General features: G+C 45.2%; 1 protein-coding gene across 3 annotated transcripts in view; it reads left to right on the forward strand.

Moving 5' to 3' along the window:
- Nucleotides 1-889: 889 nt before the first annotated feature.
- Nucleotides 890-26635, forward strand: part of si:ch211-183d21.1 (uncharacterized) — a 29270-nt gene continuing 3524 nt past the window's right edge. Inside the window, exons 1-9 of one of the 3 annotated variants that reach the window (XM_066683764.1) lie at nt 890-1016; nt 4479-5322; nt 11398-11587; nt 12312-12451; nt 15003-15253; nt 17106-17408; nt 18023-18269; nt 19395-19575; nt 20819-20967. In XM_066683764.1, the coding sequence (XP_066539861.1) occupies nt 4512-5322; nt 11398-11587; nt 12312-12451; nt 15003-15253; nt 17106-17408; nt 18023-18269; nt 19395-19575; nt 20819-20967 (2272 nt within the window). In that variant the 5' untranslated portion in view covers nt 890-1016; nt 4479-4511. Of the gene's footprint in view, nt 1017-1262; nt 1419-3777; nt 3842-4478; nt 5323-11397; nt 11588-12311; nt 12452-15002; nt 15254-17105; nt 17409-18022; nt 18270-19394; nt 19576-20818; nt 20968-26635 lie in introns of those variants that run through there. The other 2 variants (XM_066683765.1, XM_066683766.1) reach the window with 2 other exon arrangements.

A 26635-nucleotide genomic window follows, 5' to 3' on the forward strand; every position in this document is an offset into this window, starting at 1 on the left:
TGAATGTGTGAGTGACTGGGTGTGTGTGTGAGTGACTGGGTGTGTGTGTGTGTGAGTGACTGGGTGTGTGTGAGAGTGACTGGGTGAATGTGTGAGTGACTGGGTGAGTGTGAGAGTGACTGGGTGTGTGTGAGAGTGACTGGGTGAATGTGTGAGTGACTGGGTGAATGTGTGAGTGACTGGGTGTGTGTGAGAGTGACTGGGTGAATGTGTGAGTGACTGGGTGAATGTGAGAGTGACTGGGTGTGTGTGTGAGTGACTGGGTGTGTGTGAGAGTGACTGGGTGAATGTGTGAGTGACTGGGTGAGTGTGAGAGTGACTGGGTGTGTGTAAGAGTGACTGGGTGAATGTGTGAGTGACTGGGTGAATGTGTGAGTGACTGGGTGAGTGTGTGAGTGACTGGGTGTGTGTGAGAGTGACTGGGTGTGTGTGAGAGTGACTGGGTGAATGTGTGAGTGACTGGGTGAATGTGTGAGTGACTGGGTGTGTGTGAGAGTGACTGGGTGTGTGTGTGAGTGACTGGGTGAATGTGTGAGTGACTGGGTGTGTGTGAGAGTGACTGGGTGTGTGTGTGAGTGACTGGGTGAATGTGTGAGTGACTGGGTGAGTGTGAGAGTGACTGGGTGTGTCTTGCTGAACAGAATGAAAAACGTACACAAGGTGAATGAATGATTATATTCATTATTCCGCATGTTTTGTGATTTATCATCAATTCTGTAAAATTAAAAACAACGTTTTTATGGTTATGTCATAAACGTATTGAACTAAAATGTGTTACGAACGGGGCGCGAACGTGAGGAACACTTCTCACCCGTTTTGTGACAAACCCCTCCTCCCTTGCGCCTGAAAACGGGTGTGAATAAGGGTGGAGGCGACAGGGGGGTTAAAGGGGGGGTCAGGACTGCCGACGGCTTTGTGATAGCTAAGAAGGACAGAGGAGGAGGAGAGAAGACCAGCAGACAACACTAACTTTTCCAAATCTTCACAAGAGGACAACGCCGAGGATTTACGCCGTGGTAAGTGCACAACTCCGCCGTTAACCCCGGAGACACGTCCCCGGTCCCGGCCCTGGGACTTAAGTCTTGTTTGTGAGGAGTTTGAGTGCTCGTTCTCTTAAATAATCTCCTGTCCCAGCCCGAGACTCTCTGGAGGACTCCATCCCAGCTGAGAGAGCGTTATCTGAGGAGCTTCAGATGTTCAGCCATTTCAGAGCCCCGTGGGGGACCAGAGCGGGGGTCTCTGGGTAATTTGGTTTGTTCTTAATGTTGGAAAGGTCTTCAAACTCGACGGTTTTGAACTTGTTTGCCTCTCTGACGTTTGCTCAGACTTCACAACTAACCTTACACTCCACGCACGAGCAGCTGAGACCTGTGTGGGTGGATTAAACCAGTCCTTTTCACAGCTAGGCTTCACCACAGGTTTGTGAAGAAGAAATTCAGTATTAAAGGACCACAACATAATGTATTTCCATCACAATTACAGCTTCAGAAACCATTGTGAAGCAACAGTGAGCTGCAACAGTGAGAAAAGTGCCTCTGATTGCTTGTCTGGGCCCAGCACTGCAGAAACTGCACTATGTATCTACATATAAGTATGGAACTATTAACTGTTTGTGTATATGCATCATGCATTATTTGTAGGCCTGAGAGAATATTGCATTGTGTGTGTTTTAATGTAATTTGTGCACTGTGCACTGCTCCCCTTAGATATCTGTAGTATATCATTCTGACATTAACCACCTAGCATCTACACAGTCATAGGACCATGCACCACAGCACTTACACTGCCCCTGTTCACACGTTCATTAACATGTGTTTTGAGTGATCAGCTCATAAAGGTCAGTGCCAGCTCACAACTGTTTACACTTTTTGTTTTTGAATGTGTCTGGAGTGACCACTTGTGACCAGGCCTCTACCAAATCTATGACGTGTCCCAGACAACCTCTGACTGTTTCAGCCAGGCACATTGTACCGTGTTCACACTTGTACCAAACGTTGGCCATTAGCTGAGTAGAGACTACATCAGCAGTTTATTCTAGACGCAACGCAGACGACCAGCACCAACTCTCCATCTGTAAAATCTCCAGCTGCAGCAGAGATCACGTTTGTTTGTATCCGACTCACGACGGCAGCTCGTAAAATGACGCCGTGGTCTTTTGAAGAGGTTCGAACGCTCCTTGGATCGGTGGCCGACGAAAGAATCCAGCGAGAGCTGGACGCTGCAACAAGGAAGGAACAAACTCTACTGATCTGTCTGAACTGATGACGGAGCTGTGTTCAGTCCCAAACAACAACAACACGCCGTTACACCATGAGTAAACACCGCTCAACGTTAGCATTGTTGTTGTTAGCATTCCAAAGCCTGATGTTCTCAGAAAACAAATAGAGAGTAGAGTCTAGTAGCGTCGGTACCACTTAGTGGAAAAGCACCAACACTGCATATATATCTGGGTGCTGTTAATATTAGTGTGAGTAGATTTGTAGTTTGTCATTTCAAATACGCCCAGTGAAGTAAAAGTAAAACAAGACCATATGGTGCATGGCTCATAAATGAGTCACCCAAGTGTTGTCCACTTTCCAAAGTTCTCCTTTTCTCTCTTTCTCTCTCTCTCTCTCTCTCTCTCTCTCTCTCTCTCATATTCAATTCTATAAACAAATCCCAGATACACTTCCTGGCCAATAACAAAGTTACCATTTGGGTTTAAAGAAGCTAATGCTTCAGAGCCTGTGATTGGATCCTGACAGCGATGATCAATATCTTTCAGCTGGCAACAAATGTTTTAACCCGGAGTGATGCAGCAAGTCGCTTTTCTTTTCTTAAACCACCATTAAGACCGACATATCGGAGGATCATGGAGATGATGTCACTGTGTTACAGAAGGGTCAAATTACTGGCCTGTGTCAAGCAAAGGACTGGACTCTGGTTAAGAACCGTCCTTCGTGTTATTAAACCCTGGTCAGCTTCCCAACCCAAATGTGATCAGATTGTGAAAGAGAGGTTCTGGGAACACATGAATTCCCGGTCTGTGGGATGTGGATTGGTTCAACACTTCTGTCGTCAGGACCCGTGTCAAACAGTGCGACTCTGGATGGGAATAAATCTTGTTGAACAAGGCTGTGGAAACAATGGGTGATACCCGTTTCTTATTTTTAACCTTTATCTTGCCCCTAGGAGCTGGGTGTAGTGATTCCAATCTCCCCCTATGAAATAATACAGCCCTTCAAAACCCTGGTATGTCATCAGTGGTGCTCTGTAGCAGCTCTGCACCAGTCTGCAGTGACATCAGAGGAGTTGCATACAGGACCTCATTTGCTAGAATATATTTGCTTCAACTTTTAAAAGTAACATTTATGATTGTGGGGAAACACTGTTCTCTCTGGTTTGTTTACATTCAGAAGCTACACGTCCTGTCAGGTGGAGTTGTGTGTTTGAATGGAAAAAACACAACTGTTTTTTGTATGCGGCTAAAGTTTAACTTGTCTAAGTTTTTATTCACTGTTTGAATTACTACAGCAACTCATTTGTAACTCGAGTTAGTTTTGTAGCACTTTTGCTCTGTGTTAACTTTCATGCAGTTGGCGTTCTCTTGAATTTAGAGTCGGTTCCATCGACAGCAAAAACGATTCATTATTACCCACCTATGGGGCAGGAATAGAGCTTTGTGTTTTTCAGCGTTTGGAGTCTCTCCGCTGTCTAAAAACCTCCAGATGGCGTTTCTCCTCCGTGAGCAGAGAGAGAGAAAACCTAGCACCGGACCCAGACACTTTGTTTTTTTTTTTTGTTTAGTTACAGACACTAGGGCTCCGTAAACACATTGGAGCGGTTTCCAGAGCAGCAAACGGTGAGGAAAACGTTTTTTGTTTTTCTTTTTTTTTTTATTAAAATTGTGAATGTTGCTTTTAAGGTGGAACTATAAATTTACAGCTACGTTCAGAGACATCAGGTAATTGTGCTGTTTTTTCCTTTTTCTGAAGTAAGGGGCCACTGAAACTACATTAAACTCAGATAATACACTCGTGATCAACTGTTTAAAGGAGTAAATACAGAAATCTGTGGGTTTCTTTGGTTGCGGCGCAGCATCTCACCTGTGATTGTGTTTTCACACCTCAAATCTTTGCTTCAAGTTGTGAGAGAGGCCGATTAGCTCTACGTACACAAGCTAAATACAACCAACAGAACGATGTTTATAATACGCTTCAGATGTTTAGGCTCTTTGTCTTATCACAATGATTAAACTGTCTGTTTCTGCTGTATCCCCCAGCTATTTTTAGAGCCTGACATCACCAGCTGCTCCCTGTGGCACCGTTAATGCACATCATCATAATAATAATAATAATAATAATATATTGTACTTATAAAGCACTTTTCAGGAACATAAATGAAGAGGGAATGTTACCAATCTATGCTGGGGGCCTGACATGATCTGTCCTAGATTCTGTCTCAGTGATGGTTTACTGGTTTCTGTGTGTTTCTTCCAGGTCATCTCACCTAGTGTCCAGTTCAAGACGTCCATGGCCATGCCTGTGAGTGTGACAGGGGCTCTGTGGGTGCTGTGCCTGTGTGTGCAGGCGCTGCAGGCGTGTCTGATCATCAGCGAGGTGAACTGTGACAACCCCAGCCTTGACACCAGGGAGTTTGTGGAGCTGTACTCTTTGGGTGGAAGTTCTGTTTCTCTGGATGGCTACACTCTTGTCTTCTACAACGGAAACGGCAACAAAGCTTACCGCGTGATAGACCTGAGCGGGCATCACACGGACGAACGTGGCTTTTTCCTGGTTGGCTCAGCTGAGCTACAGCCACGCCCCGCCGTCCCCCTCCCGCCCAACTCGGTCCAAAACGGCCCTGATGCCATCGCCCTGTACGGGCCTTCCTGGAACCACGTGGTCGAAGGAGGGAACCTTTCTGCGGTCGGGCTTCTGGATGCCATCGTCTACACGTCGGGGAAGGGTAATGCTGACCAGCTGGCGTGGGTCCTAACGCCCGGGTTATCTCCCTATGTGGAAGATGACCGAGCCCTGGAGGGTGACGAGTCGATACAGCGCTGCTGGCTGTCCGATAATCTCTACACCTTCCAAACCGGACACCCCACACCAGGACGGCCCAGTGATTGCCAGCCGGCGAGCTTCAGTTTCCTCCACATTTTCAGGATCCGTTTGGCCGGAGAGAGGCCGACGGAGCTGGAGGTTAGTGGCGGGTTTGAAAGTGGGCCCTTGACGGCGGTTCTGTACGACATACGCACAGACACAGTCAGCACCAGCGTGGGATTTGGGCACAGTCAAGCCCTACCTATTGTTGTGAAAATGAATGCAACCCCTGTGTCAAGTAAGTAGTTCATGTACAAACACACACACACACACACACGATAAACCTTCCTCTCCACACAATACTAAGTGTGTATTATTATATTCCCTGTAATGTACAGAAGCCCTGGAAGGCCATAAGTCATTTATTTTATTATCACCACATCATGAACATGTTTTATTGAGATCACCGAGTGTATGATCTCAGACGTTTCCATGATGCTGATTTTAAAAGCTGTGTTTACCAAGCTGCTCTTTAGCCTTTAGGGCCCGGCACAGCTGCTCTGCGTTTGCCTTCACTGCATGTGAGTTTGTGGTGAGTTTCATTGGTTACAGTGGGAGTTCCTGTCCCAGAGCGAGGAGGAGATTATTATAATGACCCACAGTGACCAGTGAGTCGATGCTGGTAGTAAATCCTGACTCTGCAGTTTAGCGCCTGAGAAAGCAGCTGTAATTTGTGGCTGCTGCAGTATGTGAAATGACATTTTAACACATTCAGCTATTTTCACTGGCGTCCTTATTTTAATGAATGATTAAATACATTTATTCCCAATGATTTCAGTAAAGATATGTTCAACTGCTGTTTCACAAAACAAGGAGAGATTTGAGAAATTGCTTCTCTGCATTGGACCCAAACACACACTAGTGAGCAATTCTTCACACACACTAGGGGCAGTGTGTGCACACACACACAACCGGAGCAGGGGGCTGTGACCACCTCAGGATCCAGGGAGTAGTTTGGGGGTTAGGTGCCTTGCTCAAGGGCACATCAGCCATCGATGACATTTCTTTTGCCGGTCCCAGGAACTGGAGACTCTCTGGCCTCCAGCTCGCTTCTTTAACCTCAAGGCCACTGCTGCCCCCAAATAATAGACCATCATTTGATCATTGTCCATAGAAAAACCTGTATCTCTGTGTTTGTGGCTGTTTACTTTACTACGTTGTTTGAACACTGCAGCTGTCCTTCACATTGCGTAATAAATTTAATGATGAATGGACCAATAGAAACGCCACAAAATGACTCTAAATAAAATGATCAACATTTTTGGGGGATCTGATCCGAGATCAAAGGCGGCGCATTGGTGCCACAGGTAGAGTGTGGGCGAGTGACTGGGTGAGTGTGTGTTTCCCTGTGTTTCACAGTCACTTTGTCAAGGGTGTGTTCCCACCTGGCGCTCAGTGATTCCGGGTGGCTACCGGACCCACCGCTACCCTGAACTGGATAAGTGCTTACACACAATGAATGAATGCTGATGAATGATCTCGTTTTTGAAAGCTGGGTCTGAGGTCTCTGCACATAACAGTGGAGTTTATGTGAGAGCGCAAAGACGAGGTTAAAGACAAAAAGGTAAAAAGAGAACAGAGTGAAAACGGCTAAAAACCAGAGCTTCTGCTCCTCGCTCCTCACTGCTGTGCGCTCGGGGTCAGGGTGAACAGCGAGCGGCTCATTATCATTTAAAGGAACAGGTGCTGAAAGCGGGCGTTCTGAACAGGGGCTGTTTACACAGGGGGAGAACACTGCTGTGGGGCTCGTGGGGTTTGGACCAAAGCAGGTCACAGACGCTTCATTAAGAAACAGAACTGTGTTCCACTGTGGAGAAGAAGGGGGATATGTCACCTTTAAGGCACATACTGAAGATCAGTGCGGTGGCTGTTTTGTTACTGTGTGCTGCGTCTAGTGTGCGCTGCGTCAGAAACGTCACAGGTTTTGACGCACTGCACATAGCTGAGAGGTTACGCTCACCAAGAGTTCATGCGGTTCCCACACAGCCAGGATGAGCACAGGCAGAATTAGCAGGGATTCTACAGTATCATGTTCTTACCAAAGGCACTCCGCACTGAACCATTTGGCTCCTCAAATGGAATTAAATTTGTTTGAAAACAGAAAGTCAGAATAAAAAATGTGTAGAGTGGAAAGGTCTAATTCTCCCAGTGTGACATCACAGTAATCTTTATTTAAATCTGATGCCATGAATGACCAGAGCACTGCTGACATGCTGTGTGTGTAAATATATATGTAGTGGGTTGTAGGTCGATGCGCTGTGAGGCCTCCCACATCCTGCTTGAGTCTTATTCTTGAAGTCTGTTTATGTCTTGAAGTCTGTGGTGTTGTATTCTTTGAAATTGTTTCACTGCTTTGAAACCTGCCGAACAATAGGAGGTTTATTTAGAATCCAGAAGTGCTTAGTAGTAAAAAATAAAAATATAAATATGTATATTACAAATGTACAGTGAATTGTTGGGGTATGGTGTGAATAAATATAAGTATGTACAGGTTATGAATGTGCAGACTATGAACAGGTTAGAAAATATGAATGTGAAGCTGTATAAACAGAGTATAATAAATAAGTGTGTACTTATGAACAGTGTAGGTTATTTATACAGTATGTACAATAGGGGGCAGTATATACAACAGATAAGAGTCGGTAAGTGGTGTTTAAGTCCATGTGTTATTAGTGTGTGTTAGGATACAGTTCGTTATTATTGTTTGGGTATCGGGAGTGTGACAGCTATGGGAAAGAAGCTGTTCCGCTACCTTGTGGTCTTAGTCTGAAGGCTTCTGTAGTGCCTCCCTGAGGGCAGGAGGGGGAAGAGTCTGAATGCTGGGTGACTGGGATCTTTGATGATTTTCCCAGTCCTTTTCAGACACCGCTTCCTATAGATGTCCTGTATAGCAGGAAGTGGTGCTCCGATGATGCATTGGGCGGCTTTCACCACCCTCTGCAGTGCCTTCCTGCAGTTGGTCAAGATGCTCTCAATGGTGCAGCGATAAAAGTTCACCAGGATGTCTGAGGACAGGTGGTTCTTCCTCAGGGTCCTCAGAAAAAAGAGGCACTGGTGAGCTTTCTAGGAATTTGCAGCTGTTCCCATGCTCCACTAGCCTCCCCTTGATGTGGATGTGGATCAGCATTCCTTCTGAAGTCCACGGTGAGCTCCTTAGTCTTATCAGCGTTGAGCAGAAGGTTGTTATTGTCGCAGCACTCAGCCAGATGATCCACCTCCTTCCTATAGGCAGTCTCATCGTTGTCTTTGATGAGGCCGATCACTGTGGTGTCATCTGCAAACTTAATGATGATGTTGGAGCCATCAACAGGTTTGCAGTCATGGGTAAAGAGGGAGTAGAGGAAGGGACTCATGACACAGCCTTGTGGTACACCCGTGTTTATAGTAATACTAGATGAGCAGTGGTTCTCCAACAGGAAGTCAAATAAACAAGTTGCACATGAGGGAACTTATGTGTAAGTCTGTGAGCTTTGTGATAAGTTTTGAGGGGATGATAGTGTTGAATGCTGAACTGAAGTCTGTGAACAGCATCCTGACAGAGGTGTTTTTATTGTCCAGGTGTGAGAGGACAGAGTGTAGTGCTATAGTGACTGTGTATGCTCCTATTCTGGCAGTATGCAAATTGGTGGGGGTCCAGGGTGGGGGGAAGACAGGATTTGAGGTGTGCTAGGACCACCCTCTCGAAGCACTTTGTGATGATGGGGGTGAGGGCTACTGGGCGGTAGTCGTTAAAGTCTTGATGGGTTGGAGTTTTTGGGTATCGGAACGATGGAGGTGGTTTTGAAGCAGCTTGGCACCACAGCACGGGCCAAGGACAGGTTGAATATGTCCGTCAGTACTCCTGCCAGCTCTCCAGAACACGCTCTGAGAACACGTCCAGGTTAGCCATCAGGGCCCGTAGCCTTATGGACTTTGATGCTGCTCAGTGCCGCTCTTACATCGGTGGGAAAAAGAGTCAGTGGTTGGTGGTCTGCAGACACATCTGCCTTGGTTGCAGTTGTTGGGTTCCCTCTCAAAACAAGCATAGAAATTGTTAAGCTCATTAAGGAAGGAGACATCAGAGGAAGTGGGGGAAGGGTTGGTAGACCCGTGATCATCTGGAGTCCTTGCCACATACGTCGGGGGTTGGAGTTGGAGAAGTGTTCTTCTACCTTTCCCTTGTTTGGCCTCTTCAGCTCAGACCTGGCTATACTGTAGGCCTGTGCGTCCCCCAACCTGGGGGCCTTCAGCAGGAGACGGACATCCTGATTCATCCAAGGCTTTTGGTTGGGGTACATGGTGATCTGTTTCTGGGTGGTGACACTTGTCTATAGTGGTGGAGATGTGGTTCAGTACAGATGAGGCGTGCTGATCCAAGTCTGTGTGAGTGAACATATTTCAATCAGTGTTCCTAAATCGGTCCTGGAGCATGCATTTTAAACCAACAGTTCATTTATTTCCACTACATACAGATGGACTGTGATGGAATTATCATTATTATCGTGATAAATAATGCCACAATAAGTTCTGAGCGTTTCTTGGGTATTTTCTGTGTTTCAAGTTGAATTTCAAAGAGAGCACAGATGAGAAATAATTGATGTTGATGTTGTCACAAAGCAGCCTAAAGAACTGGTCTCAGAACAGTGAGGATGAGAAAACCCAAGGTGAGCAGTCGATAGCAACAGCAGCAGGAAGATCTCCCTCGAGGCTGGAGGAAGAACCTCGAGAGGAACCGAGACTCACAGGGGACCGTCCTTCGGTCAAACTACTGCTAGAAATGAACAGGGATCGCCAGTTACGTCTGTCATTATGCTACAGTGTAGTTAGTAGAGTATTGATGTGAGTGATGGAAGTAATAGGGACTAAGGCAATAATAATAATAATAATAATAATAAGTGGTGGTGGCATCAATCTGGAGCAACGGTAACAGCGCTGGAAGCATCAGTCTGAGTGTTGCTAATCAGAGTCCATTTGAAGGTCAGAGGTCTGATGCTGGCAGGTGAGCAGCCGGTCTGGTATGGTGTGGGCCGCAGGTGAACCCAGCCAACAATATTAGATATTTACATTCACATTAACACTTAAGGCATTTGGCAGAAACTCTTATCCAGAGCGACTTACGAGGTACTACAGGTTGGCCAACACAGTGTTAGAAGTCTTGCCCAAGGACAAGTGGTGTAGCACAGACCTGGTCTCTCATATGTGAGCCAATGGTGTTACCACTGTACCATGCCAACCCAGCATTCTGTATTAGAATTATATTCGAATACAAATATGTTTAAATAAATAAATAAAACACCAATAAGAACCCACTTTGAGAGAGGAGGATATTGCTTTATTTCTGCTCCACAGGTTGTTGACTTATTTCTGCTGTCTCAGATTATTTAAGAAGGAACGGACTCTAAATTCAGGAGAGCGCTAACTGCATGAAAGTAAACACAGAAGAAAAGTGCAACAAAACTAAACAGCTTCACTTACAAATGAGTTTCTGTGTTGATTTAAACAGTGAATAAAAACTTACAGACGAGTTACGCTTCAGCCGCGTACAAAAGGTTGCTTTTCTCCTCAAATACACCATTCCACCGAATGGACTCAGAGATTGTGAATGTAAACAAAGCAGGAAGGGCTGCAGTTCCCTGCAATCTTGGTCCAGTGACCTGTGTAGTTCATCGTATGCTCCTGATTCATCTCCCTCTTTGAGCCGTGAGCTGTGCTGTTTGACATCTCCCTCCCAAAGATAAAAAAAGAAGTACTAGCATTTTAACTTTATTGTTGTGATCACATTATTTAATTTTAAATATCCATCATTTAAAGCTTCATTCATTCATTCTCTGTAACCCTTATCCTGTTCAGGGTCGCGGTGGGTCCAGAGCCTTCCCTGGAATCACTCAAGGCGGGAACACACTCTAGAGGGGGCGCTAGACCTTCACAGGGCGAAACACACTTGTTCCCACTAAACACATGCAACCGTGTTTTTAGCTGTGTTTTTTTTTTTCTTTTTTACTTCAGCACCTTCAGTGTTTCATTGTGGTGGATTTTAATCTTCCCGTTCTTATCGTGATTTAATTATATTTGCTCAGGGAGAAGAGCGGAAAAGGACGGGAGTTGTTCTAGCGTTGAATCCTAGGATTGAAGCGTTCGATGCTGCCTTGAAGTTCAGCCAAATTAAGATATCTTAGTGGACAGAATAATGAGAATCGGGGCAGCCTACGTGTCGGGAGCGCACACTGTGGGACAGACCCATAGTGTATTATGATTTTGTCAGATCTGAATGAATGAATAGCTCTGTGTTGGTGACTAAACTGTGGCTATGTCTTTCTCTGACCTTTGACCGTAGACCCCTTCGAGTTGGACGGCTGGGCTTTGGCGGTGTATGAAGGCCCGGAGACAGACTTCCCCAGGAACAGCCCTCTCAGTCCGCTGCAGCCTCTCGATGCCTTTGTCTTCAGTGGGAGAACAAACTCACCCAGTGCCAATCTCACAGAAACCCTCATACCTGGGAGAAAGCCCTTCAGGAACAGCAGCGGGTAATCACCACGCCTTTAGACTGATGGTGCTTTACCACTGCAGGTCCCTACTCTGCTCTACTCGACTCTGCTTGGATTTTCTGCTTCTCCATCAGATAGATCTGGGCCTGGTCCTGGACCCGGGTTCTTTTTTAGTCCCAGTTCTCTCGCCCAGCACAAACTCTCTGTAAACATCTGTAAAATCTCCAGCTGCAGCAGAGATCGCGTTTGTTTTTATCCGACTCTCGACAGCAGCTCGTAAAATTACGTTGTGATCTTTTGAAGAGGTTCAAACGCTCCTTGGATCGGTGGCCGACGAAAGAAGATGCTGCAACAAGGAAGGAACAAACTCTACTGATCTACTGAACAACAACAAAGACAACATGCCAATACGCCATGATTAAACAACGCTTAACGCTACCGCCACCGTTGTTGGGGGCGGGGCGGGGTATGGGGGCTGTGGGAGTGGAAAACCAACCAGGGACCAAACAGAGAGTAGAGTCCAGTAGAGTTGGACCATGCAATGGATAAACACCATAATGCTCCACCTGCATTTCTGTTCTGTCTGTTAGTGCGTGCCTGCTTCTACCTCACCTCTGATTTGCAGTAATGTTTAGTGCCATGCTGCAGACACTGTTCTTACAGGCTTAGACATTCAGCACAAGTCTGGATAAACGTCACAGGCACCGTTACCTCTGCGCTAGTAATTACCCTGAATCACTGCCTTCCTTCTGTGTGTCACTAGCTTTCCTGAAGGTGATGCTTACATCAGCCGCTGTGGTGTTGCTAACTGGACGAGAGATCCTGGAATGTTTCAGCTACTTCCCCAGAGACCAGGAGAGTCCAGCCCCTGCGTGTGGTACAACACCTGCCCTTATGGTCAAGGTACTGCATCGTTTGGAGGAATAATGTTAAGGATAGACATCAGGGAAAGCGCATGCCTAGATTCTACACTTCAGGTTGTTATGAAAAGACTTGAGCTGAAATCATGTGACATGCTGTGGATGGTGAAATATACAGTTTTACAGAGTCCATATTATAATATAATAATAATAATAATAATATTATTGTTCATTAAGTACTTGAATAAACTTAAAATACAGCGTGAAGTGCTGTCGTTATTAAAGCTTTAACACGTAATTAATCTGGAAACTTTATCGCATTCATTGTTTTTAACGCTAATTAGTAATTTTACCAGATTCGGGCACAATTTCCTCCCATAATTCCCTCGTTTTACAGAAGTCTAGTGAGGTATTAGGGTACATCTTTAGAATAAGATAAAGATTTCCGATAAATGTCCAGTAAGGTACCGGTAACTTTCCATGGGAACTTTAGCTCTGAAACTTTGGAAATATTCAAAAATGTAAACTTGGGAACTTTGGGAATTTACTGAAATTAATAGGAAATATTGGATAATTTAAAGGAACTAAATCATACACTGTCATCAATGTTTTTGTTGTCAGCAGCAGACATAAAGGCATAATAATACAAATAATAACTATGACACACAGTTAGTTGCAAGCAGAACATTATAAATGCTTAATTCTTTCATCGAACAATCAAATGTTCAATTAAAAGAACTCCTGCCCGCCACCCACCCTCTGAAAATAAAAAGCCATTCAAAATGTAAATATATTTTCCAACAAGCTTCTTAAGCCTGGCCTCCTCATGTTCTGAATTTTTGCTTTGATAGTTTCAGGCTTCTTCCTGAACCTCTGTATCCTTTGTGATATGAAATATATAATTAATAAGTGTTAATTCTTGGTTACAGAAACTTGTGGAGGCAAAAAATATAGGTAGCAAGCCTATGCTAGCCTTGGTAAGCTAACCTCTTGCTAGCCTGCTAGCCTTGGTAAGCTAGTCTCTTAAATGAAGTAGGTCATTGAGCTTTTCTGATTTAGCAAGCAATTGTGAGATTACACCTTGATTTAATAGTTGCTTAAATATTTCAATGCTATTACTGTAAATAAAAATATGAATCTTGTCAAAACCTGACTTTAGTGCTTTGGTCCAAATATATGGTCCAATATGTAGTGCAATTACCCCAATTTCCCCAAATTCAAATATTGGAAATCTTAGCTAACTGTAAATAAATAGAAGTACTTTACTCACTCAAATCAACATTTTTCAGGAGTCAAATATGTGTAGATTAATGTCCAAGACTTGCTTGACTTTGAAAGAAAATAAGTTTTTAGATAAAAAAAACCTTTTGTTTAAGTAGGTGTCAATACTGCTAAGATTACTAGCGCCCCCTAACTTCGGCCACGTCCTCTGCTTGTGACAGTCAAACGAGACCGTTACTACCACATCCAGTGGTTTTGAGAGGTTCACAATGAGATTATGTTTGTCCTGTGTTGGTATCCGTACTCTCCATGTCAGGATTACAATGGCGGGAGATTTTCTCATCAGAGAAAAGGAAGCTAACCGCTGAGCTAACGCTAACACTGAGGGAAAAATCTGTCGCGAAATGGAAATGTGTTGTGTTCCACATGCAGTTTTGCACACACAGAATTACAACACTGTTAGAGACACTTAAATATTGTTTAGATGTGTGATTTCTTGCAAGACTGATGTTTAAATCCTCTACTAAGACTTGAACTTATGTTTTATTGTTTTACCCACTGCGATTGGTGAAGAGAGAGAGAGTGGAATTGCATCATATACGGCAGTGGCCGGAATTAGGGGAAAGACTTTAGATGTTTCTAAACTTTAGCTTCGAATTTTCCCATAATTTACCAAAAGTTCCCATTAATTCACATGCTAAATTTTGCAACCCTAAGACTACACTTATACAGTCTGTTTATTAAGGGTCATTCATTAGATTGTAAATGCATTAAAATAGTTAATAATCATTTATAACACCCACATTCATCTACAGTTAATTCTCACATCTCTGGATCCTTGACCTCACTTTTTCTCCATCGGTCGACGTTAACGCCGTCAGCTCCAGCACATATTTGTTAATATGTTTAACCCTTTAACAACCAGTTAACCTCTGAAATAACTCAACACGGATAAAATCAACTTATTGATTACCTTGTTTACCTTAGGTTTACCTTGACATTTCCAGTAAGTTCTGACCCTTTCAGTATGAGACAGAAAAAGAAGTCACTGTTGCCCTTTCTGTCTCATTGTTCTAAAAGATTATTGTTGATTTTTAAGGTGTTAACAGCCTAATTAATAAGCATTATTTAAATCATTTATAAGCCTTTATATGTGTAGTCTTTTTTTTTTTTAAAGTGGTGCCCATATTAGAGTTGTAAACATTATTTTTATGCTGAAATATGTATTAAATTTCATTCTCACTCTTAAATCTCTCTCACACACACACACACACACACACACTCTTCTGCCTCCATCTGAGACACTGCTCTATCTCCATATTCCCAAGCTCTTTAAGAAGACACTGACACACTCCCATCTTTCCTTGCTGTAGGTAACGTTAGCGGGACAAACGAACCCTTTGAGCCGCCGTCACGCAGCGATAACGATTTCCTGCTCAGCGAAGTGAACGCGGACTCACCAGGCGCAGCAGAAGACGAAGAGTTTGTGGAGCTGTGGCACCCGTCCGGTCACCGCACATCGCTCAACGACATCTGGCTCCTGCTGTTTAATGGCAACAATGGAAAAATATACCGGGAAATTGAGCTCTATGGATACTACACGGATCAACAAGGATACTTCTTGGTGAGCCTTTTTTTCCTGCCACTTTCTTTGCGCCGTGCCCTGGAGAGAGCAGGCACCACTGCCCAAGCACAAAACTCAAGTTTATTATTGAGATTATACCACAATTGTGTTTATAATCCACATTTATTATTAAGTTTTAAGATAAAGAGACAATAAAATCTATGATGTCTTTATTGACATTCAGTAAGATACTGAGATATTGGCACCCCTAGTTAAAATGTGTTAAAAGCCTTAAAATAAATTATATTATTATTGCAGAAGAAAAATCTCACTCTGAAAAAAATTAGAAAAAAGCAACTCAGGTGAAAAAAAAATAAAGAAAAAAATCCTGACCAAGAAATTATTATTTCCCATAAAATGATCTGTGGGTGGCACGGTGGCGCTGCAGTTATTGTCGCAGTCACACAGCTCCAGGGGCCTGGAGGTTTTGGGTTTGATTCCCGCTCCGGGTGACTGTCCGTGAGGAGTGTGGTGTGTTCTCTCTGTGTCAGTGTGGGTTTCCTCCGGGTGACTGTCTGTGAGGAGTGTGGTGTGTTCTCTCTGTGTCAGTGTGGGTTTCCTCCGGGTGACTGTCTGTGAGGAGTGTGGTGTGTTCTCTCTGTGTCTGTGTGGGTTTCCTCCGGGTGACTGTCTGTGAGGAGTGTGGTGTGTTCTCCCTGTGTCTGCGTGGGTTTCCTCCGGGTGACTGTCTGTGAGGAGTGTGGTGTGTTCTCTCTGTGTCTGTGTGGGTTTCCTCCGGGTGACTGTCTGTGAGGAGTGTGGTGTGTTCTCCCTGTGTCTGCGTGGGTTTCCTCCAGGTGACTGTCTGTGAGGAGTGTGGTGTGTTCTCCCTGTGTCTGCGTGGGTTTCCTCTGGGTGACTGTCTGTGAGGAGTGTGGTGTGTTCTCCCTGTGTCTGTGTGGGTTTCCTCCGGGTGCTCCGGTTTCCTCCCACAGTCCAAAAACACACGTTGAGACGTGGATTGGCGACTCAAAAGTGTGTGTGTGTGTGTGTGTGTGTGTGTGTGTGTGTGTGTGTTGCCCTGTGAAGGACTGGCGCCCCCTCCAGGGTATGTTCTCACCTTGCGCCCAATGATTCCAGGTAGGCTCTGGACCGCGACCCTGAACTGGATAAGGGTTACAGACAATGAATGAATGAATTAATGATTTCATTCAAAAGATTTATTCCTTAATGTGTGATTTTCTTCCCACCAAATAAAGGCACTTGAATTAAAGTTTAGATTTTTTTCTTGTTTTGCATTGCGGTCCTATATTATTATTATTATTATTTTATTTTATTTTTTTTTTAATTATTAGAAGCCAAAGAACACTTCTTAACCAGGGGTGCCAATAATTACGGAGGGTGCTGTAACATAGTTCCATTCCTTCACATGTCCCTTTTTGCCCTTTTTCGAGCAAACTCTGGATCTGGAACTAGATCCCATTAAGGATTGTTGAAACTTGGTGCTCTCCAGTGAACAGCCCCCGGTGTTTGCACCAGTTCTGATGGGAACCAAGGCTGCGTCACTGCTGTGTGTTTTTAACCAAAAGTGTAGACTATGGGGTAGACTGCTTTATTTCCTCATAAATGAGAGATACCGCGACCCTGAAATGGAGAAGCGGAGAAGAAAATGATGATGATAAATGAGAGATAGGAACTTGGAAATCCTTTGAAATGGCCATTTCCACTTCTCACCTCAAATAATAAAACAACGCATTGGATCATAGTACGGTGATTATTATTAGCGCCAGAGGGACGTAAAAGTCACATGAATTCAGACCTGACCTTTCAGACCGAGTCGAATTTCCACAGATGGCCTCCAGCGTCACTGGTATGATGTCACTCCTCTGTCTTCTCTGTTTGATTTGAACAGATTGGCAGCGATAAGCTCAACCCACAGTTCCCCATACCAGCCAATACCATCCAGAATGGACCAGACGCCATAGCAATATACCGCTCCTCGTCCCCGCCCTCCAGCGAGGGCCTCGGCGTACCAAAGAGGGGACTGCTGGACGCGATAGTGTACCGGGCACGGGGCTCCGACCGAGACTCGGCAGAGTTGATCCAGGCCCTGACACCAGGACATCTCCCTCTGCTGGAAGACTCTGCTGCACTGCCGGGTGACGAGAGCCTCAGCCGATGTGGACCGGACAGACTCAACCATATCTCCTTTAGGGTAAGATCTTTTTTGAAAGTGTGAGACCATGTTTTGAGCCGATAGGGGACATGCTGTATTCACGAAAGCTCTGCATTTCTTCCTCAACCGGAGGGAGGATGGATACTCCATGGCTCTTAAACAGAGAACCTGCTTCTCATTGGTCGCCATGTTTTATTTAGCCAATCAGCAGCCAGAGTTAGTTGTCCACCATGTGGTGTTGCAGCCAATGGGGTCTCAGTCCCTTCTACAGGGGGTTGGTTGTGCACCGACGTTGAGAGCAGCAAGTCAGACCCATTTGTGAGTAACTTGACAGAAATATAGCCCTAATTAACTTCAAATACGTGGACCTGGCAACCCTTGTGAGGTGTGGGGTCATGTGATCCTTCAGAACTTAGAAACTAATGTCTATAATCGTTAGTTTCTCAATGCGTATCACTATTTATTATTTAAAATGACATAGTTATGTTTACAATGATTATTGGGGGACAACTCCCCCCTCATTGGGACAGGTCCCCCCTCCCCTGCCCGGGGAGTTCCGCCACCCGGTGCCAGTCAAACTTGTTCATACACAATATAAATATGTGTAAATATATTTGAATAAGTCATCAGTTGTATATGTGCTGTTTGCTCAGGTTGCTTCACCCACACCACAGAAAGAGAACGACTGTCCCCACCCCCCTGAAGGCATTGTCATTAATGAGGTGGGCGGAGTCTCGGGAGCGCGAGGGAGTCTCTTCGTGGAGCTGACTGGTCCACCGTTGACTTCTTTGAATGGACTGGAAATAGCGTTTTTTGGTAGCGACAGTGCAAGCCAGGTCTCACTGAAGGGGGATATCAGACAGAACAGATTCTACTTACTGAAGAACGGGTCTGGAGCCGGTGAGTGTGTCGCAGGAGTCATTCATTGTCTGTAAGCGCTTATGCAGTTCATGGTGGGTCCGGTGCCTACACAGAATCACTGGTCGCAAGGCAGGAACACACCCTGGAGGGGGCGCCAGTCCCTCACAGGGCGACATTCACCCACACACTCGCACCTATGGACACTTTTGAGTCTCCAGTTTAACACACCAAACTAGATTAACAGTCACCCGGAGCGGGACTTTAACCCCCACCCCCAGATTCCTGGAGCTGTGTGACAGAGACACTACCGTCACCATTTCTTGATTTCTAGAGGCTGATTTGTGGTTTTTATATCGGGGCACAATGCCGAGTATTGTCTCAGATATTATGAGGTTCTGTACAGTAGCTGTTCATGAAGCAGCTGTGCTGGGAAGTGTCTGTGACAGCGCTGCAGGGGCTGAGTGGGAGCAGTGAATAAACCCCAGGCTTTGGCCTAACGCAACCTTCAAATGTGAGGTGTCACCAAAGAATTCGATCTCTAATACTGTGTTGACGCAGCTTCACTAAAGCAGCTGTTTAAGAGTTTTGCAGAAGTGATCTTTTTCTTCAGCAGCCTGCACTTCCTCTAAACCAAAGTAAGGCTAGGTTCAAAGCTAGGTTTAAAAAAGATATATTTTTTTAGTTGTTTTTGCGCTGGAAACCAGTCTAAAGTGTTTACGAAGCCCCTGTGTCTGTAAACGGTTAGAAAATAAAAACAAAGTGTCTCAGTCCAGTATGCTAGGCTTTCTTTCTCTCTGCCCATGGAAGAGAAACGACATCTGGAGATGTTTAGATGACTAAGAGACCTCCAAACATTGAACAGCACAAACTGAGATGATGATATTACTTTATTCTTGTTCCATAGGAGGGTAACACTATTGCAATTTCACTTTAATTTGGTAGGAACCCACTCTGAATATGGAAGAGCGTCAAGTGCATGAAAGTAAACGCTGAATGAAAGTGCTACAAACTAAACGGCACAAGTCACAAATGAGTTACATGACCATGCCATTTCACCTCAGAGCTTCTGAATGTGGACAAACCAGAGAGCAGCGTTTCCCTGCAATTATTGATTCTCTCTCTCTCTCTCTCTCTCTCTCTCTCTCTCTCTCTCTCTCTCTCCAGACCAGAGTTTGCCTGCAGTGACCGGACTCAGAGCAGTGATGCTGTGTTTCCCTTTGCTCGGCAAGGTCAGTGTGTGTGGCCAAAACTCTCAGGTTCAAGACCTCCTGGTGTTCTCCGATGACCAAAATCTACATAACGTTCTCCACAGCTCTCCACAACAGACCGTTCGGCCAGTGTCCAGGTTTGTATCGCTCAGAGTTCTCTGGTCTGTGTCTGTCGGTCTGACGAGAGCACGCTGGCGTTCTTCTCTCTGTGTGTAGCTCGGGTTTTGTTTGATCATGACTCGTGTCTGTCTGTGAGTGTATCAGGGTTTGACCCTCTGCTGGTGTGTGTGGGAGGGTCCTATGCTATTAGCTTTGTCGCTGCTGCTCTGCGGGGACTGTTGACCGAGGTGTTTGCTGTCGTCGCCGGTGGTTTGTGTCCTGCTGTCGCTGTTGTTGATGATCACGCTGCTGCTCTGCGGTGAGACGGTGGCCAGGTGCTGTCCGTGGCTGCTGCTGGTGGTGTGCCGCCCCTCACTGTGGCTTGTGGCCTGCGGACTCTGCGGCTGTGTTGACATGGTGGCCCGTTCCAAACTGCTGGCTGCTAAAACTGCTACTATTTACAAAGACTGCTGCATACTCTCATTATTATTTGCGCTGCCTTGTATTTTTTGGATTGCTGTGTTCCTGTTTGTTGATGTTCTTTGCTTTGTGCACTATTCCATAAGCACTGGGTTCTTTATCACTCTATAAATAAAATGTGTTATTATTATTTTTGATTGTTATCATATGATGTGATCGGCTAATCCCATTAATTATACCATTTTAATGTTACGCTGCCGTTGTTGTGGTTTCCAAAGCTGCTGCTCCTGTTAAAGACAGGTTTGGAGATGACAGCAGATACATTGGGGATTGGGAGCTGAGGAACCAGGGAGTAAGCAAGTAGAGCCGTGTAGAGCTGAGTAGAGCAAGTTCCATACAGTGGACGATGGATGTCGGCAGCTCATTATATGGTGCTTTTCCACTGCATGGGTCCAGCTCTACTCGGCTTGCTTAAAGCTTTTTGCTTTTCCACGAGCACGAATGTAACTAGAAAGTAGTAGGTCCCCTACGAAACAAACCCTGTCTTTAATGGGAATCGCAGGCTTTGAAAACCACAACACAACAGCAGCTGTAAATGGAAGGTGGTGTTTACTCATTGTGTACTCTCTGGCCAATCAGCACACTGCAGGGTTCACACTTCACTATTTAGTACCTACTGAGCATGTTTAGAACAGGGACTGAAAAAGAACATGGCTCCAGATACCAAATTCGGCCTGTGGAAAAGAAAAGAGCCGAGCTGTGCCGAGTGGGTTCCATGCAGTGGAAAAGTGCCAATAGTGTGTACATGTGTAACTCATTTCTGTTTTTGTCTTGTGTGTGTGTGTGTGTGTGTGTGTGTAGATATGACTCAATCTCTCGATGTGCAATGAAAGGATCTACCGTCTGGATTTCCTCAGACTCCCCAACACCCAACGTTCAAAACATCTGTCCAAGCACTGCCTACTCCAAGCCCTTAGACCTGTGCCTGCAGCCGGATCACAGGCCTTTCAGTATGTTCTTATAATCTCTCAGGATCTGTGTTATCAGCACCAGCTTCCCCTGTGGGTTTTCTGTCTAAAGGTGGTTTAATGCTTTAGCTTTCACAACTGTTTTATAAAATGTAAAATAAAATGTGTTACTTCCTATAGGCGTCATCCACCTCGTCCGCTTTTAAAAATATCTACCTACAAAAATGGTGGCAATATCATGCCAGTCCAGTAAGGGGCCATAGTACGGCTTAAAGAGAGACATCAAAACACCACAGTGCATGAGTGAAACAGAGGTTTAATCCCAAATCACTCTGTATTCCCTCTGCAGTGCACTACACAGGTCCTGAAATAAGTGAGTCTAGATCTTAACAGTGCAGTATATATTTCTAATACAGCATCATTTATATTTATTCATCTGTGTGAATCACTGTAGAGGGAGTGAGGAGCTGTGTGTGTACAGTGTAGTTTGTGACTGATGTAGTTCACTGTAGAGGGAGTGAGGAGCTGTGTGTGTACAGTGTAGTTTATGACTGATGTAGTTCACTGTAGAGGGAGAGAGGAGCTGTGTGTGTACAGTGTAGTTTGTGACTGATGTAGTTCACTGTAGAGGGAGCGAGGAGCTGTGTGTGTACAGTGTAGTTTGTGACTGATGTAGTTCACTGTAGAGGGAGTGAGGAGCTGTGTGTGTACAGTGTAGTTTGTGACTGATGTAGTTCACTGTAGAGGGAGAGAGGAGCTGTGTGTGTACAGTGTAGTTTATGACTGATGTAGTTCACTGTAGAGGGAGAGAGGAGCTGTGTGTGTACAGTGTAGTTTGTGACTGATGTAGTTCACTGTAGAGGGAGCGAGGAGCTGTGTGTGTACAGTGTAGTTTGTGACTGATGTAGTTCACTGTAGAGGGAGAGAGGAGCTGTGTGTGTACAGTGTAGTTTGTGACTGATGTAGTTCACTGTAGAGGGAGAGAGGAGCTGTGTGTGTACAGTGTAGTTTATGACTGTTGTAGTTCACTGTAGAGGGAGAGAGGAGCTGTGTGTGTACAGTGTAGTTTGTGACTGATGTAGTTCACTGTAGAGGGAGTGAGGAGCTGTGTGTGTACAGTGTAGTTTGTGACTGATGTAGTTCACTGTAGAGGAAGTGAGGAGCTGTGTGTGTACAGTGTAGTTTATGACTGATGTTCACTGTAGAGGGAGCGAGGAGCTGTGTGTACAGTGTAGTTTATGACTGATGTTCACTGTAGAGGGAGCGAGGAGCTGTGTGTGTACAGTGTAGTTTATGACTGATGTAGTTCACTGTAGAGGGAGCGAGGAGCTGTGTGTGTACAGTGTAGTTTGTGACTGATGTAGTTCACTGTAGAGGGAGTGAGGAGCTGTGTGTGTACAGTGTAGTTTGTGACTGATGTTGTTCACTGTAGAGGGAGAGAGGAGCTGTGTGTGTACAGTGTAGTTTGTGACTGATGTTGTTCACTGTAGAGGGAGCGAGGAGCTGTGTGTACAGTGTAGTTTGTGACTGATGTAGTTCACTGTAGAGGGAGTGAGGAGCTGTGTGTGTACAGTGTAGTTTATGACTGATGTAGTTCACTGTAGAGGGAGTGAGGAGCTGTGTGTGTACAGTGTAGTTTATGACTGATGTAGTTCACTGTAGAGGGAGCGAGGAGCTGTGTGTGTACAGTGTAGTTTGTGACTGATGTAGTTCACTGTAGAGGGAGCGAGGAGCTGTGTGTGTACAGTGTAGTTTGTGACTGATGTAATTCACTGTAGAGGGAGCGAGGAGCTGTGTGTGTACAGTGTAGTTTATGACTGATGTAGTTCACTGTAGAGGGAGCGAGGAGCTGTGTGTGTACAGTGTAGTTTGTGACTGATGTAGTTTACTGTAGAGGGAGCGAGGAGCTGTGTGTGTACAGTGTAGTTTATGACTGATGTAGTTCACTGTAGAGGGAGCGAGGAGCTGTGTGTGTACAGTGTAGTTTGTGACTGATGTAGTTCACTGTAGAGGGAGCGAGGAGCTGTGTGTACAGTGTAGTTTATGACTGATGTAGTTCACTGTAGAGGGAGCGAGGAGCTGTGTGTGTACAGTGTAGTTTATGACTGATGTAGTTCACTGTAGAGGGAGCGAGGAGCTGTGTGTGTACAGTGTAGTTTGTGACTGATGTAATTCACTGTAGAGGGAGCGAGGAGCTGTGTGTGTACAGTGTAGTTTATGACTGATGTAGTTCACTGTAGAGGGAGCGAGGAGCTGTGTGTGTACAGTGTAGTTTGTGACTGATGTAGTTTACTGTAGAGGGAGCGAGGAGCTGTGTGTGTACAGTGTAGATTATGACTGATGTAGTTCACTGTAGAGGGAGCGAGGAGCTGTGTGTGTACAGTGTAGTTTGTGACTGATGTAGTTCACTGTAGAGGGAGCGAGGAGCTGTGTGTGTACAGTGTAGTTTATGACTGATGTAGTTCACTGTAGAGGGAGAGAGGAGCTGTGTGTGTACAGTGTAGTTTGTGACTGATGTAGTTCACTGTAGAGGGAGCGAGGAGCTGTGTGTGTACAGTGTAGTTTGTGACTGATGTAGTTCACTGTAGAGGGAGTGAGGAGCTGTGTGTGTACAGTGTAGTTTGTGACTGATGTAGTTCACTGTAGAGGGAGAGAGGAGCTGTGTGTGTACAGTGTAGTTTATGACTGATGTAGTTCACTGTAGAGGGAGAGAGGAGCTGTGTGTGTACAGTGTAGTTTGTGACTGATGTAGTTCACTGTAGAGGGAGAGAGGAGCTGTGTGTGTACAGTGTAGTTTATGACTGATGTAGTTCACTGTAGAGGGAGAGAGGAGCTGTGTGTGTACAGTGTAGTTTATGACTGTTGTAGTTCACTGTAGAGGGAGTGAGGAGCTGTGTGTGTACAGTGTAGTTTGTGACTGATGTTCACTGTAGAGGGAGCGAGGAGCTGTGTGTACAGTGTAGTTTATGACTGATGTTCACTGTAGAGGGAGCGAGGAGCTGTGTGTACAGTGTAGTTTATGACTGATGTTCACTGTAGAGGGAGCGAGGAGCTGTGTGTGTACAGTGTAGTTTATGACTGATGTAGTTCACTGTAGAGGGAGCGAGGAGCTGTGTGTGTACAGTGTAGTTTGTGACTGATGTAGTTCACTGTAGAGGAAGTGAGGAGCTGTGTGTGTACAGTGTAGTTTGTGACTGATGTTGTTCACTGTAGAGGGAGAGAGGAGCTGTGTGTGTACAGTGTAGTTTGTGACTGATGTTGTTCACTGTAGAGGGAGCGAGGAGCTGTGTGTACAGTGTAGTTTGTGACTGATGTAGTTCACTGTAGAGGGAGTGAGGAGCTGTGTGTGTACAGTGTAGTTTATGACTGATGTAGTTCACTGTAGAGGGAGTGAGGAGCTGTGTGTGTACAGTGTAGTTTATGACTGATGTAGTTCACTGTAGAGGGAGCGAGGAGCTGTGTGTGTACAGTGTAGTTTGTGACTGATGTAGTTCACTGTAGAGGGAGCGAGGAGCTGTGTGTGTACAGTGTAGTTTGTGACTGATGTAATTCACTGTAGAGGGAGCGAGGAGCTGTGTGTGTACAGTGTAGTTTATGACTGATGTAGTTCACTGTAGAGGGAGCGAGGAGCTGTGTGTGTACAGTGTAGTTTGTGACTGATGTAGTTTACTGTAGAGGGAGCGAGGAGCTGTGTGTGTACAGTGTAGATTATGACTGATGTAGTTCACTGTAGAGGGAGCGAGGAGCTGTGTGTGTACAGTGTAGTTTGTGACTGATGTAGTTCACTGTAGAGGGAGCGAGGAGCTGTGTGTACAGTGTAGTTTATGACTGATGTAGTTCACTGTAGAGGGAGCGAGGAGCTGTGTGTGTACAGTGTAGTTTATGACTGATGTAGTTCACTGTAGAGGGAGCGAGGAGCTGTGTGTGTACAGTGTAGTTTGTGACTGATGTAATTCACTGTAGAGGGAGCGAGGAGCTGTGTGTGTACAGTGTAGTTTATGACTGATGTAGTTCACTGTAGAGGGAGCGAGGAGCTGTGTGTGTACAGTGTAGTTTGTGACTGATGTAGTTTACTGTAGAGGGAGCGAGGAGCTGTGTGTGTACAGTGTAGATTATGACTGATATAGTTCACTGTAGAGGGAGCGAGGAGCTGTGTGTGTACAGTGTAGTTTGTGACTGATGTAGTTCACTGTAGAGGGAGCGAGGAGCTGTGTGTACAGTGTAGTTTATGACTGATGTAGTTCACTGTAGAGGGAGCGAGGAGCTGTGTGTGTACAGTGTAGTTTATGACTGATGTAGTTCACTGTAGAGGGAGTGAGGAGCTGTGTGTGTACAGTGTAGTTTATGACTGATGTAGTTCACTGTAGAGGGAGCGAGGAGCTGTGTGTGTACAGTGTAGTTTATGACTGATGTAGTTCACTGTAGAGGGAGCGAGGAGCTGTGTGTGTACAGTGTAGTTTATGACTGATGTAGTTCACTGTAGAGGGAGTGAAGAGCTGTGTGTGTACAGTGTAGTTTATGACTGATGTAGTTCACTGTAGAGGGAGTGAGGAGCTGTGTGTGTACAGTGTAGTTTGTGACTGATGTAGTTCACTGTAGAGGGAGAGAGGAGCTGTGTGTGTACAGTGTAGATTATGACTGATGTAGTTCACTGTAGAGGGAGTGAGGAGCTGTGTGTGTACAGTGTAGTTTATGACTGATGTAGTTCACTGTAGAGGGAGCGAGGAGCTGTGTGTGTACAGTGTAGTTTATGACTGATGTAGTTCACTGTAGAGGGAGCGAGGAGCTGTGTGTGTACAGTGTAGTTTGTGACTGATGTTGTTCAATGTAGAGGGAGCGAGGAGCTGTGTGTACAGTGTAGTTTATGACTGATGTAGTTCACTGTAGAGGGAGCGAGGAGGTGTGTGTGTACAGTGTAGTTTGTGACTGATGTAGTTCACTGTAGAGGGAGTGAGGAGCTGTGTGTGTACAGTGTAGTTTATGACTGATGTAGTTCACTGTAGAGGGAGCGAGGAGCTGTGTGTGTACAGTGTAGTTTATGACTGATGTAGTTCACTGTAGAGGGAGCGAGGAGGTGTGTGTGTACAGTGTAGTTTGTGACTGATGTAGTTCACTGTAGAGGGAGTGAGGAGCTGTGTGTGTACAGTGTAGTTTATGACTGATGTAGTTCACTGTAGAGGGAGAGAGGAGCTGTGTGTGTACAGTGTAGTTTATGACTGATGTAGTTCACTGTAGAGGGAGTGAGGAGCTGTGTGTGTACAGTGTAGTTTATGACTGATGTAGTTCACTGTAGAGGGAGAGAGGAGCTGTGTGTGTACAGTGTAGTTTGTGACTGATGTAGTTCACTGTAGAGGGAGCGAGGAGCTGTGTGTGTACAGTGTAGTTTATGACTGATGTAGTTCACTGTAGAGGGAGCGAGGAGCTGTGTGTGTACAGTGTAGTTTGTGAATGATGTAGTTCACTGTAGAGGGAGCGAGGAGCTGTGTGTGTACAGTGTAGTTTATGACTGATGTAGTTCACTGTAGAGGGAGTGAGGAGCTGTGTGTGTTCAGTTTATGACTGATGTAGTTCGCTTCGCTGGGGCTAATTTGTGCGTCTCATAAGAGGGTGTTTTTCAGTAAATTCCATGACAATGGTGCAGTTTGTATAATCTCCACTGAAAAGCATGCAGTGAAATGAGACAAAATGGAGCAACTGCTAATGAGCATAT

This window comes from Hoplias malabaricus, chromosome 10 (assembly GCF_029633855.1).
Source record: "Hoplias malabaricus isolate fHopMal1 chromosome 10, fHopMal1.hap1, whole genome shotgun sequence".
Lineage (NCBI taxonomy): Eukaryota > Metazoa > Chordata > Actinopteri > Characiformes > Erythrinidae > Hoplias > Hoplias malabaricus.